At 32.4% G+C, this 14,804-nt stretch overlaps 1 protein-coding gene across 1 annotated transcript; it reads right to left on the reverse strand.

Moving 5' to 3' along the window:
- Positions 1-249: 249 nt before the first annotated feature.
- Positions 250-13,403, reverse strand: LOC114182675 (probable RNA-dependent RNA polymerase 5). The gene is given in 19 exon segments (XM_028069589.1): positions 250-524; positions 730-890; positions 1,073-1,211; positions 2,003-2,174; positions 2,541-2,701; positions 4,301-4,526; positions 5,857-6,079; positions 6,202-6,350; positions 7,529-7,600; positions 7,602-7,624; positions 7,976-8,047; positions 8,159-8,239; positions 9,217-9,357; positions 9,441-9,528; positions 9,651-9,849; positions 10,891-11,080; positions 11,475-11,549; positions 12,083-12,215; positions 12,852-13,403. Coding segments are annotated over 19 exon segments (2,913 nt in total). The 5' UTR covers positions 13,217-13,403; the 3' UTR covers positions 250-281.
- Between the last annotated feature and the right edge of the window lie 1,401 nt (positions 13,404-14,804).

Consider the following 14,804-nt stretch of genomic DNA (forward strand, 5'->3'; position numbering starts at 1 on the left):
CCATACACTCTATATTCATTATTTTATCCTTTAATCTTTTCTTTTCTTACAAATACAAAAAGTTAACTTTTTGGATGACTAAAATTCTTCCAAAAGTGGACTGTGAAGTGGTGCATATAGTATTAAAAAAACATTTTTGGAGAAAGAAATGAGATGTAATGAAGAAAGGAAAAGTGAACTGAAAAGAGTAATAATGAGATATAAAAGATGGTGCAGGAGAAGGATAAGTGAAAATAAAGAGTTAGCACATACTATACAACAACAGTTAATAATAACATAATTCATGAGCCGAAAATCTCACGCAATACAGATGGAGCACAGTGCAGAGGCTTCTGTTTTTGTTTTATGATATAAAGACTTGTCAAAGCTGAACCCGCAACCTTCCAAGCAAAACTACATTTAGAGACTGATTTTGTTAGCACAGCATATTCATAACAGACGTGGTAAATAGCCAAAGCCTCCTCATAAATATCACTAATATTCTTCGGACTATCCTCCATCTTAGCAGTGGCACCATATAACTCCTACAAGAGAGTCCATATCAGTGCCACAATGTTGAAAATTCTTGGAATTTTTTTATGACTTGAATAATTGCACAGGAATAATTTGGTCAGACTCCAAGATTTTTGATCTCATAGAAGAGATCTATAAACATTCACATGGTGAAATTCAAAGGGAATGAATGCATGAAAGTATAAAGCTTGAGGAAGAAAGAGACTGAAACTATACCTCCTTATATTTTCTAATGACTTTAGCTGCCTCCTCTTTGGATTTAGAAATGTCCTTCAAGGCATTTGTCATATCCGTCCTGTATTCTTTATATTTTGTTTTCCACTTTTCCATACAGCTGGGAGGTACTTCAACGTCAAAACAGGAGAGCAATCTAATTTCTGATGGCAAGGACAGTAAAATGATAAACATATATTAGGGTAACAAAGCTGGGTGAATAATTATTTTTTATTTATTTATTTTTTTGCCTAAAATATAAGAGTTGTTCATCTCTAGCTCCAACAGAAGTAATAAAGTATTGCAGAAATAATTAAATTATAATGAGTTAATTTCCAGCTCTCACCTTCCCCAGATAAGTCTTTTGTTTGCCATGTACCAACCCAATCATAAATTAAACCTAAAATAGAGGTTGAAGTGAATGATTTATCTTTTTCCATGTAGTGTGGGAACATCTCTGCTTTTAAATCATCTGGAACTTGTACCTGTTAAAGAATTACCACAGGGTTCAAATTTGAAAACTCTGTTTTTAAGAACTCAAATATTTGAAAAATATTCAAAGATAAAACTGGATTCATGCGCCCTAACAATTATCCAAAATCAACATTTTAAAAGAGCACTAATAATGGGTTTTGAGAAAGTAAACCCATTCAACTTCAGAAATCATTAAAGGGAAATAAAGAATTTATTTTGTCGATTTCTCCAGCCAACCAAATCAGGAAGACACTAATCTCAGTGTTGTGACTACCACAGGCCCAACAAGTTTTCAAATGTTCTAAAATTCCTGAAACATTCTTTAGTGTAGACAAGGTCATCAATCCTCATGGTAATTGAAAATGAAATCAACTAATCACAGTACTGTCCACTGACAAAAATATATGAAGATTCTGTAACCTCACTATTAATTGGTCAAGTTTCATCCAGTTTATGGAAATTTAACATATATAATCACTGACATTATCTACAACCAAAATGCTGATATCTGTAAAATTTCTTGGCATCTAAATGGAGAACCTCCCAAGGTCAACCTTGCACAAGTCCACAGCAGAAATTCTTTTTCCTCCTCTACCTCCTAGGGGACAAGTGATAAGACCCTCGTTATCCCATCCATACTGAAAATGTTTAGCTACGTATAGATTTCATTACTGAAAATAATAATCTCATGCAGTATGGGAACATTAACCCAACCAATTATCATAACAAGAATATGTTAGTTTGGTATGTCCCAAATAAAGAGGCAGAGTTTGTAGCAACAACAGAACAATACAAAACTAACCTTTCTCCCGCCCTTCTTAGGAGCATCTAATGCCTCGTAGTATATATCGATCAACTTAAGTATATTTTCTTTCACTTTTTTCTTCTCATTCTCTTCAGTGCAGTCATTTTTTAATGTCAAAAGACGATCCATCAGTGCCATCCAGCTGTCAGCTGCCACACCCATTGCATTACTGGAAAGAGAACAAGTTCTCATGTATGGATCTTAGAATTAAAAACGAAAAAAATACTTATTACCTATAACAGTTATGTTTCCTCTTGGTAGCAAACAATATACAAAGTGAAAACACTAATGAAATGGAATTTCAAATGCCAGAAGTATGCATATTACTACTATAACTGCACAACAGAAAATTATAAAGAAGGTGAAGTGTTACATCACTTAATTGATAAAAAGACTTAACATCTGCATACTAGAATGCATTAAAAGTTTTTCAGGGTAACTATGACTCATACAGGCCAATTATGTCTGCAAAACTTTTTTACATAAGAGAGTAAGATATCAATACTTAATTACTATTGTAAACAGTCATGCACACCTTGGTTGGAACCGAGTTTTGAGGAACAGTCTAAAAAGTTCATCCTCAAGTTCCGTGGCTGAAAATGCACTAGGCCTTTTAGCACTGGAGTCCAATTGGACAGAATGGCAAGGGGCAAAATTTTCCATCCAAGGGTCACTCTTTCTGAAATATTGTAAAAGCTGAAACATTTAAGAAAGGAAAAAAACTTGTCAATATAAAGGAAATTTTAAAGAACTACGATCGGGCCCAAATATAAATATGGCTTAGTTAAGTTTTAGTCCCTTATAACTTTAGGTGTGTTCAATTGAGTCCCTATTAAATTTTTATGGTTTATTGAGTACTCAAATTTTTATATTTTTCAATTAAGTCCCTACCATTTAACTTTTTCATTAACAGAGTGACAAGATTGTTATATAGCTCAGTCATCTTGTTTAATTGTCTCCATGTGTTAATAAGTGAGGTTTTGTCATTAACAAATAAATTTTATAACTTCCATGAAAACATATTAGATAACAAGGACCGACATCGTCACCTATACCAATGGTGGTAGCAGCAAGAACCTCTTAGTTGTTGTAGGTGATGACATATAAGTCATTGAGAAGCATGACGATCTTGTTATCCAACATATTTTCAATTAAAACAATAAAATTCACTTGCCAATTTACATAAACAGCAATACCATTGTAGATTACACACAAAATCTCACATTTCTTAACATGTGGAAACAAATAAGATGACATCGAGACATGATAATAGCCACCTCACTTAGTTAATAGAAAAATTAAACTACAGGGACTCTTTAAAATATATAATAGTTGAATAGGGACTCATGAAAATATCCAAATCTATGAGGGACAACTTAATTAAACCTATAAATATTCATCTCCTGTCTCCTATCACTTTGGTAGTGATCTGAATTCATTTATAATACAGTGAATATTCTGTATTGCTCTGATTAAAGTTTGTGCTTCAGTTTTCTAGCAAAACGTGTAAGGGTACTAGCAACTTTTTCAGAGGATGAGAAGTTTGAGCTTCAGTTTCTGAAGATAATAGGATGTGGAAAAGGATACAGGATACAACCAAATCTCAGTTACTCAAAATGATGACACTGCCTCATTTCCTCAGTTGTATGACTTTAAGGGTTACCAGGCCATCTTATCTTAATATCTTACTATATCTAATTAACATTCAATTCAACACTTTTTTAACCCCTTTCCAATGAATTAATCCCAATCTAAGTCTCTATATTCTGATTCATCCAACCATCCGAAGTTCATGATTTTCTGCTTCTAAAAAACAATGCAGTGATATTTGCACGAATTGTGTCAGGTTTCCGTTATCTCATATGCGTTTAACATATTAATACCTAACGGCCAATCCAATAGTCAATCAAGGTACAGATGAATTCATCAACCAATATACGAGGCACCGATCACATGCAGCAGATTTGATGCAGCAGAAAATGCTCTTCAAAAAGGAAATTTCTTATTTCTTATTTTTCCAGCTTTAAAAATGTTATGACAAATTGAGGTATAAATATATAATTCAAAATTTAGAATTGTATTAAGAACTACTCTATAGTTCCCTCTTTAAATAACTACAATCTTTCCAAGCAATGTTTTTAATCTTCTTTTCGTTTGAATTTACTTAAGGGGAATTGGAAAATATAAAATGTGACAATTAAATTTAGTAAGAAACACTGAAGGAATGCAATTCCTTCAATACCATTCGATGTAGTAAGAAAATGAGGGCTTCTAAACTGAAATTGATATTGGAACCTGAGGATGTTTGGAAACCCAGTACAAATCGCCATCAAAATCACCTCCAGCAATCTCATCTGCGACTGAGCGAGTTCCAACACACGGGAAAAAAATTGCATACTTGCTATGTCCAACAAAAGATTCTAACTTATCCACATGTGTGGCACGCATTATGTGAATGTCGCCAAAATGTAAACCTGGATTTCTGTAGACCAACACATCCCCTGTAATTTGGTCATTCTCACTACAAATGAGGAATGAAACAGTCAGCACATATGACTATGTTAAATTACAAACATCATTTCCTATATTAAAGATCTACTAGTGCACACAGTTGAATATGATCATCATTTTGTTTTATCTTTGCCTATCAATATTGAATCCCACTAAGTTGAGTAATATCATCTACCCCATTTCATAAGCTAAAGATAGACCTCTATGTTTGCCCTTGACATTACAATAACACAACAGAAGCTAGATATAACAGATACACAAGTTCACATTTAACAAAAGAAAAGATTAATTTCACTATCCAACATCAATTAGTTCAAGATGAGATGGAGAGGGAGACACTACGATGTGCACATTTTTTTGTCAGTCATTTTATTTAGCTTTTTTTCAAAAAAACTATGTTTCTCTCCTTTTCTTTTATAATAATTAAGTTGCTTCATTTTTTAAGAGCTTCTCTCCAAATCTTTTTCCCCAAGCTTCTCCTTTTGAAAAGAAGAAAAGAAAATGATAAAGCTAAGTCTGACACTACCATAGTAAGAATTGGACCAATTTTCAAACAACATTAGTCATATTAATATTTAATGGGTACTGCAGAAGAGTCATAGATGTTTATACTTCTCTTGAATTTATTAACTATACAAGTTGGATTATTAAAGGAAGAAACACATCACGGATTATTTGTGACCGTAAGTACCTACTAAGCTCAAAGGTAAGTTTTAACATTATTATACAATCAATTACACTCTGTAATGGTTAATGTTCGGCTTTGAAATGATTATGGAAGAAAACAGTTGTAGGAGAAGCGAAGATGTTACACTCACGAAAATGTATACGAGGATATATTGATGTGACTCTTATTGAACAAAAAATTGGTTAATATAGTTTGGAAATGTGTAAAGAAGGCTATTGAAGACACTGATGAAGAAAGTAAAATACAGGATTTTTAGTCATGTAAAAAAGGATAGAGGTCAAGAAGGAGATTGATGGAAATTGACAGAGATTTCATGGTGAACAATATCCATGAGGACTTTTAAATCAGGTTAAAAGGCATCACATGATCCATGGAGCCCACCTCACCGAGAGAGAATGTGAGATAAGGCTATTGATGTTGAATCTATTTGACAAGCAATGTAAAAGTAGATAAATGTGCCAATTCGTTCAAAAGAATGAACAACAAAAATGCACCCCATTTGTACAGTTTTATTAACTTAAGTAGAAGATATGCCTCACCAAAATTCTCCTTTCACAATAGTCTTTGAAGATAAAGCACATTTAACTTTTAAGATTTATTTTGGTTCGATAAAAGATCAATACATTGGGAAAAATAAAAGATTTATGCTTACTGAATTATACAAACTTGATCTTTTTCTAGGCATCCAGTGGGATCTACAGTCCCCATTAAATAGAAACAATCAGGCATATAGAGCTTCCCTCCTCTAAGCTTCTTTCTTTCCTCCCTTGCAAGTATAGACAGATGATATTGCAAAAATGGTTCATCCAGAGGAATTCCACATAAAATCATTTCTGTTGCATTGTATTCATCCATGGCGCCATGATTAACGGATGCTGCAAATTAACCAAAAAATGAAAGAACATTCATATTTTGTGCAGCAGTACAGATAGACCTGTATCCAAATAAAGAAAAGCTTTTGATAGAAAAGTGACCAAAAGAAGCATTGGTGGGCAACCTCTGAGTGCAACACGCTTATTGGAGAAAACGTTATTTGCATCTTCCAAATTACTTTCTAGTAAACCCTTGAAGAATTCATTTGGCACTCCTCCATAGCTCAAAAGTGCAATCAGATTTTTAGATAGATAAGTTCTATTTGGCTTGATGCTGAAATATGTAGACTTCAGATCAGCTAGCTTTCAAACAATACAAACAATATTTTCCTACTAACGAATAAAAAAGATTAGATGAAGCTCCAAAAATCTTCTAGCATTAGGCAAGACGTAAAGGAATAATATAACTATTATCATATATTGTTAGAAGAAATAAACGCATCACAAGGCTACTAAGTTTTACTCCAGATGATAAAAGCATTTCCAAGCCATTTTATTCTTAAAAGACTCTTACTTTGAATGGGTATACCTAAACCATGTCAATTGTGCACCAGACCAGTTAAGCAATTGGCCTTGTATGATGAAACCCAAATATGAAGATGTCAAACATTGGTCTGGCGAAAAGCTATGTGACGTATCTTGATAAAGCATATGGTTTGATGAACATACCATATCATCAAGCTTCTGCAATTGGACACATTCTACCAGTTTAAGCTTTTAAATTCATATACCTTCTAAGATATTTTCAAGTGAAACACAAATATGTCTCAATTCCCGACACTCTGCTTATATCCTGATGTGATCATGGATAGGAATCTCTATTTGTAAGAAAATATGCTCAAATGATTACATACTCAACCTATGTAAGAAAATAAAGAATTATTTTATTGATACCAAGCACCCCAATTACATTATTATCATCTCTATTTGCAATAGTCAAAACTTTTAAAAAGGAAATGAAAATATGTTGAAATGAATAGGAAAACTTTGAAGACATCTTTTCCTAATTACTCTAGAGATATTCAGAATATTTTTTGTTCTAATAATATGTTATTTACAACACTCCCTCCTCAAGTTGGTAAATGAATCTCAATCATTCCCAACTTGTTTACAAGATTCTGGATTTTGTCCTCAACAAGTCCTTTAGTGAAAATGTCTTTATTTGAAATCCTATGGGAAGATGAGTTGTAACCACTAGGCCCCTGTCGTCAAGATTATCTTTGATGAAGTGCCTATCAGTATAAATATATTTAGATCTATCATGTTGGACTAGATTATGAACAATGTTCATGACTAACTTGCATAGGGTCATCAAGTATGATCTTCATCCAAAGCCCTTCACTAAAGAGCAACCTTCCAAGGCTCTCATCATATCCCAATAAGCCAAAATGTCGTATTAGAAACAAGAGAAAAAACCTCTATTAACCCCTCATTGATGTAAAATAGAAATACCTTGTGTTCACTACCTCCAATGAATTTATGCTTTGCATATTCAGACTAAGGTCTTTCTCAACTTTAATCACTAACTTGTATTGTCCTAGGAGGAAGCTGTCAGATTAAAAAATATGGTATCAAATAACAAGCATTGGAATCAAATAAGAATATAAATAAATATAATTAACTCTTGAAATGGATGAATGTTGTTGGTATAGCTTGTGACATCAAGGAAACTATTAAACTTAGAGGAAGATTGTACAGGAGGACACCAATAAGACCAGACGGACTATGATATTGAACGTTGGATCACAAAAGCCTCTCCATGTCCACCAAATTTTATTTTAAAAAATCATAAATATATTCTCTGTCTCATCCACTTTGTCATACAAAACTCCAATTCCAATTAAACATCAAGGGAAAGAATATTGAAATACCCGAAAGTATAAAATTCAGATGATATACCTTTCTGTTAACCAAAAGAGTGCCCTTAATTGCACAACCCATGTGAAAGAGACGGCACTGAATCAGCAAAGGCTAGACAATTGGAGAAAAAAAAAATTATTGAAAATAACATATATGCAAATCACACAGCACACATGCATATATAAAATATGTTAAATGGAAAATGAAAAACAAATAATCTACCGGTTGATGTGTGCCCAGCTTCTGCTCTGTTTCTCCCATTGCCTTACACATATCCTCCAGTTCCACAAGGTTTTTAATTTCCTAAGTTTAAAGGAAGTCACAATGCGCAGAATAATCAAAGAAAGAAAACTAGATCATAAAACTCATTGAAATATATTAGAAACACGAGTTGATATTTAAGTTTTTTGAGAGAAACGTAACTGCAACAAAGGCATAAGCAGAAAAACAGAAAGTCCAGGCAATCAAGAGACAAAAAAACATCTAATAAAAAGTGTGTATAAAAAGAAATAGTTCCTTCAACGGCATATGATTGAAGACAATTAGCAAAAAGTTTTACTAATAGAAACATTTCCTTCCACTTCTTCTCTGCATGGATTTATTTCATTTAAGATGTTTTATTCTTATCAAATAGTTGATTATGTACACATGAAAATACAAAAGCAACACAAAAAACACTCAACCAAAACTGTTTTCTTCTATACCTCAATGGGTGAAGTTTCCCCTCACTTGTGTACACTATTTTTAACCATACAAATAATCAATTTAAAATTTCCAATCCATATTTCTCACTCTCACACTAAGGACTAAACATTTACAAGATTAGACACATGTAGGTAGTCTTACAACAACCTGATAACAGGCCTAAACCCCCAAAACTAGAGTGAAGGTTTCCCCCCTCTTATATTCATTATTTTCATTGTATCACTAATTCGTGTGGTATCTCTAGCCATTTTACTGTAGCTTTGCATCAATCAACTATGTTTCATACCAAATTACTAGGAAAAAGAAGGCAGCATAAATTGAAAGCATATGAACTGGAAAATGTAAAAGTCAAGCTTTATCCTTCTAAGACATTAGTATTCATGCGTGAATCAAGGAAACTAGATACATAATCAACAGGCAACGATTATGATAAAAACAACTGGCTGATTCACAATACATATACATTTATTCATTAAGTGGATTTTTAGCACGAGTTCTGACCAACTATAGATAAATGAATGAAGTTAAGTGCAAAGAAAAGTCTAGTGAATTAACAAATTCAAAAGTAAAGATACCTGAATGTAATTATTCTCCAAGTTATTTCCTTTGTACACACTATTAGGGCAGAGCAATGCTAAATCGCTAGAGATGAACCCAGTTCCATCCGTTAGAATACGTGGTTTTTCATTATCATATATAATATTGCCTTTTTTATCCTAAACACAATAAAAGAAATAGTAAAATTATTTTCTCGAAGCATGGCCATAGATCCCTAAAGGCGACTTAAAATTGACTATACCTGGCAAAATACATCTTCTATTGTTTGGACATTCACAGTTGCCAAGTCAATGCTGAGTTTGAAGGTCTTTGACAGAATGAGAGAGAACCTGAATGTCTTAGGTTAGTACATTGCATGAGATCAATTTTGAACGGCACTGCAGGAGAACACAGAAAAATAGATAAAAGATCTAAATGATGATAGTATTTTCGTAAAAACTCTAACTCGTACCTAGCCATATACTTGTCTAAACTGGGCAACAGGTGAGCATGCATGAATAAAGCTCTTGCTTCAGACACTGTCCTATTAGACAAAATGTAATTAGCACTCTCATCTGCAGAACAACAAGATTGCATCCTAACAAAATAACACTTAACAGAGGAACTTGTAGGGTCCTTCTTCTTCTCTTCTTTTCCACCATCTTTAAAAACTGTCATACAAAATACAAGAGATAGCATCAAACACATGACAATGAGATGAATTAAGAATGCTTTCAGTAGCCAGTATCAACCAACTTGAAGCTCAGCTACAGTAGTTCTCAGTCACTAGGACTGCAATGTAATGTCCTCAGCATACCTACTGCTTGTCTTATACCCAGATGCTTGCACACTAAACCCAAGGAAGAAAAGCTTTATGCAAGTTTCAAATCTTGATCTATGTCAACTAACATGACTATCTCAAGTGGCAACAGCTGTATTAGCCCCCAATGCCACAACACAACCGCAATTTAAAATATGAGCTGGGAACATGTGGTCAGGGCAACCACCAAATGAGAATACTTTTAAAACAAAATATAGGATCTAATAAATAAAATGCAATAAACAGCATTCTAAATCCACATACATCTGTCTATCATTTATTAACCACAGAACACAGAACCACATAAACAAATATAAGAAAGAAGCAAAGAAATGAATTTGTATTTTAATCATCCACTCTTCAAGGACTGAAAGGTAACCAAAGATTGAGAAAAGAGAAATTGGGCATACTAAACAGTTACAGAAATTAACTCGAGAATGTACAAATACTCTTTAACAAATAAAAATTATAACACAAGAACCTAATGGAACAAGAATTTAAAACCTGAGATAATGAAAGTAATAAAAATGTAGCTTCATATGAATTGCCACAAAATCTGATAACAAAAACTGACACATAAGCAACAAAAATATTATCAAGCAAGTGAAAATTCACAAATATGACTTAAGATATAGAGCAGATTAAATGTGAATAAGCAGAGAGTAGAATGATTTACAGAATGAGGAAGGAAAAAAATAAATATAAAAGATCAGAGGGTTGTATACTTGTAGTCTAGATATATGTTGCACAGAATAAATGAAAATACAAATTTCCCAGACTACTTACACCAGCTACATGTTGATTAGATAAACAACTGATTTCAAGATCATACCAACTGTAAAAAAGCAGGAAAATAAAAACAAAGTAAAACTAACACAAGAAGCAGAATTACCAAAAAAGCGATACAAACGTAGACCAACATTGATCCCTTCTTTTCCAAACTTTCCATAGAGACTATTTGCTTCTTCGACACTGGTCCTTAAATTCCTCACATTCCCATTCTCAGCAAATTTAACTAGCAAAACATTGTCATCACCAAGAGATCTCTGCAAGTGTGTTTGTGTGTTTTGTAGTATGGGTCCCTGAATTGTAATTTAAAGAAAGTGGCCATAAAACAAACCACGTTTCACATAAAAATACACAACTTAATCAGTAAAGACTAAAATGTATATGACCATACACAATCTTAATGGAGTTTTTTTATTCAGTATTATAGCATATTAGAAAAGAATATAAGGGAGAAAAGTAAACATGAAACTGTGAATTGTATATTATTTTACTTACTCATCCAAGAGTACAAGAATAGTATATACAGGCTTTAAAGCCTATTGTTAGCAAAACAGACTGGGAAAGAGAAAGGGCATCAGTTGAATAACTGAATGCTTTTACACTTCTCTAATATAGCATTGGAGCCATCGTATAAGGACAATTATTTAACAATACACAAGATCCAAAGGAGGAGAGAGACATACAAACCTTGAACCTTAAGCTCCCATCAGAAGAAACATAACATTGATATACATGTGTCCTACCAGAGTCCCAATCAAGATACTGCAGAAACCAAACGTAATATAGTAAGCAAGCAATAATTAATCAGAGAAGATAGCCAACACTGCATGATTTATATTCAGCACTGTATGCTGTGAAAGTTTGTACCCACGCCTAAACCGCATTTTCTCTTCATCGTTCCATGACCATATGGGCGTACAAGGGATGGGCTAGCATAAAATCATTCAACAATAATTTAAACCATGTCATCACTTACACATAGAATTCAACATTTTAACCTTCTATTCTAATTAAAATTACAGAAAATATGCTTTGTACTGTGTCAAACAGTTTTACAATACGTATCTTAAAAGTCATATCAGTTTTAGTTTCTGATTTGGTGACAGTATAAAGCAGTTTTATACTATTAGTATACAGTCATCATGCTCCTAAAAATAAAACTATCATTTCAATTTGTTGATGAGCTTTAGTTGTTGCAAAATGAAGTAGCTGGGAATATTTAAACAAGATGAAAACTCATAAAATGAACTGCACTATAAAAATTAGTTAATCCGTCATTGGATAGCAACGTTTACCACTTGCCGATCACTTTGAGAGTAGATGTGATCTTTCCCAAAAGCCTCCCATACTCTTTTCTCAAACGTTGCCATTGGCAAGTCTTTAAGGCTTCTAATATAATCAGCATCGGTAACATTCTCAAGAGTCTCGCTGCAATCGTGCAAAGAAAACCACATGCATTCCATTCATCAGCTTATATACACAAGCTGAATCAACACCTCAAAACCAAAAACAAAAATTCTGAATAAAAGGAGAGAAAATAGTTCTACAAACACTCGCAAGAAGAGAAGAAAATCTAGATTTTCTAGTAAGTTAAAATCAAACTCGCGCATCTAAGTTTTCGAGAATATATTTAAAAACAAATTTTATATTGCGTAAATTAATTTGTAACTTAAATAAACTTTCTCCAAAAAAAAAAAACATATCTATAAAATTAGCTTATGCTTAGACTTCCAAAGCTAATACAGAAAATTTTTATAAATATATTTATATGTAAGTTCATTTTAATTTATAAACAAATTTATCTCATTGTAAGCGTTTGAGGAGAAGTTTAGCTAAACATACATTGTAAAATTCGTTCCTTATATTTTTCTTATTTTAACAAAAAAAACTAAAATAAAATATGGATGCGGAGCATTCTCTACTTTTTTTTTTCCAAGCTTGATGATCTAATATTTATACCAAAGAAACAGAGAAGAGAGGAAAAGAGAAAGATTGGGTTCTGCTGAGTCAGCAAGGAAGCAGTAACTAACTGGCTAGTCATGAGGTCAGCATTGCATAAATTACCTTCCAATGTAACTCAGAAGCAGAAAGGCCTTACGGAACTCCAATTCTCCGAGCGCGTGCAACGCCAACGACGGTTGGAGAGGGCGCGTGGGAGAGAGGGCTCGAGGCGGGGAGGGCGTGACGGTGACGGGGTTTTTGAGCATGTAGACGATGAAGGCGGAGAGAGAGCACCGGATTTGCTGTCCAGCGATGACCTGGAGAATTTGAAGCGCTTGCTGCTCCCCGACGGCGGCGAGGCGTCGGCGGAGGGTGAAATCCGGCGGAAGTTGGTTCTGCTCGCGGCAGATGGTGTCTAGAAGAGCCTCCACCGCGGTGGGAAGAAGCACGTGATTGTTGTTGTGGTGGTGGTGGTGGTTCTCCGCCATGAGAAGAAGAGGAACGAAAATGGCATTGCAAATGTGATGAGAAGAATATATTAATATTTATATTGAAAGTGGCGATAGTGGTGCAATGGAATCATTTTCTGCTTCTCTTGCTTCGCTGCAACGAAAAGACCATACCTCACTAACAGAGTCAAATCAAAGGAGGCAAAGGTACGTTACTAGCTTTTTTCTGCTTACTATATACAGTGAAGTGTTCATAAATATTTATTTATTTAGTCCGGTCGGATAATTATTTTTCAATATAATAAATTAATAAATAAAATATATTTAATATATTTTAGTATTTAAATTTTGAAATCTAATGACTTCGATTATTTCTGTTATCTATTAAACAGAATTTATATTAGATAATAAATTCAAACATTGTTTGATATATTGTAGCACAATTGATTAAAACGACAGAGTTTATCATTTTTAAATTCTGACTTATATTCAAATTTGATATAGAAATAAATTCCAATTTTACTAAAAACGTATTTAGTTTTAAATTAATTTTAAAAAATTTAGAACACGAGTTTAAATGGATTTTCAACTACTGGTGTGTAGAGTGAAAATAAATTAGTTGTATATGAATGTTGAGTTTTTGTAGGATTCAAATAAATGAAGAATAATAATATTTATTTACTTTTTTATTTATTTTTAACTTATTATTTTAATTATTTTAAAATTATCATATTATATTATTATTGATGTAAGCTTTTTTAAAATTATCAACCGTTTTTTGTATTGACGTTAACTTATAAGATTTCCCTCTTCAAAATTCAAATATCGTGAAAAAGTCAATTATTATATATAGAAGATTAATTTAATACACAAATATTTTATAAATAAAGAATTAGATATACATATATTTATAAATGGTAAGCCTAATTAACACAGTATTTTTTCAAAAATCACATTTTTCACCTTTTATTTTCTTCTCTTATTTTCTATGGATTTGTGTTACATGACTCGTTTTTGTGTCTACTTTCCAAAATTACAGATAATACCTTCTTCAATTAATGTTAAAACATTTTAAGCGGTCTAAATAAGATTTTATATTTAATTTTCGCTAGAATTGTTGAATATCAATTCATAAATATCGGTATCAAACAAAATTGAAATTTTAATTTAGTAAAATTGTATAAAAACTAAAAATAAGTTAACTTAAATTTGGGTGTTCTGTTTTCAATCTATAGTCAATATTAAATATCTAACACTAATAACGAATATAATAATCACATCTATAAGTGGATTATGCCATAGATTCAAATATCTACTAAAATAAACATTTAATGGCACTACTATATTAAATCAGTTAAATTTAAGTCTAATCTAATTTTTATAAAATTGTTATAAAAATATGTCTCTTATTAAAATAAGCTTGATTTAATTAGTCGGATGTTAGCTACTTTTGTTCAGATGTGTCAATCTAATTTCAATTTTTTTTAAAAAATTTTAATCATATCCCTTTCAGACAAAAATTACTAAAACTGTTAATTTTCATAACTTTTATCACTAAATTTTAATATAAATATCAATACTTAATTTTGTAAGTAATCTTAAATATAATATCGTTAACAGTGTTAAT

This window comes from Vigna unguiculata, chromosome 4 (genome assembly GCF_004118075.2).
Source record: "Vigna unguiculata cultivar IT97K-499-35 chromosome 4, ASM411807v1, whole genome shotgun sequence".
In the NCBI taxonomy this organism is placed as follows: domain Eukaryota; kingdom Viridiplantae; phylum Streptophyta; class Magnoliopsida; order Fabales; family Fabaceae; genus Vigna; species Vigna unguiculata.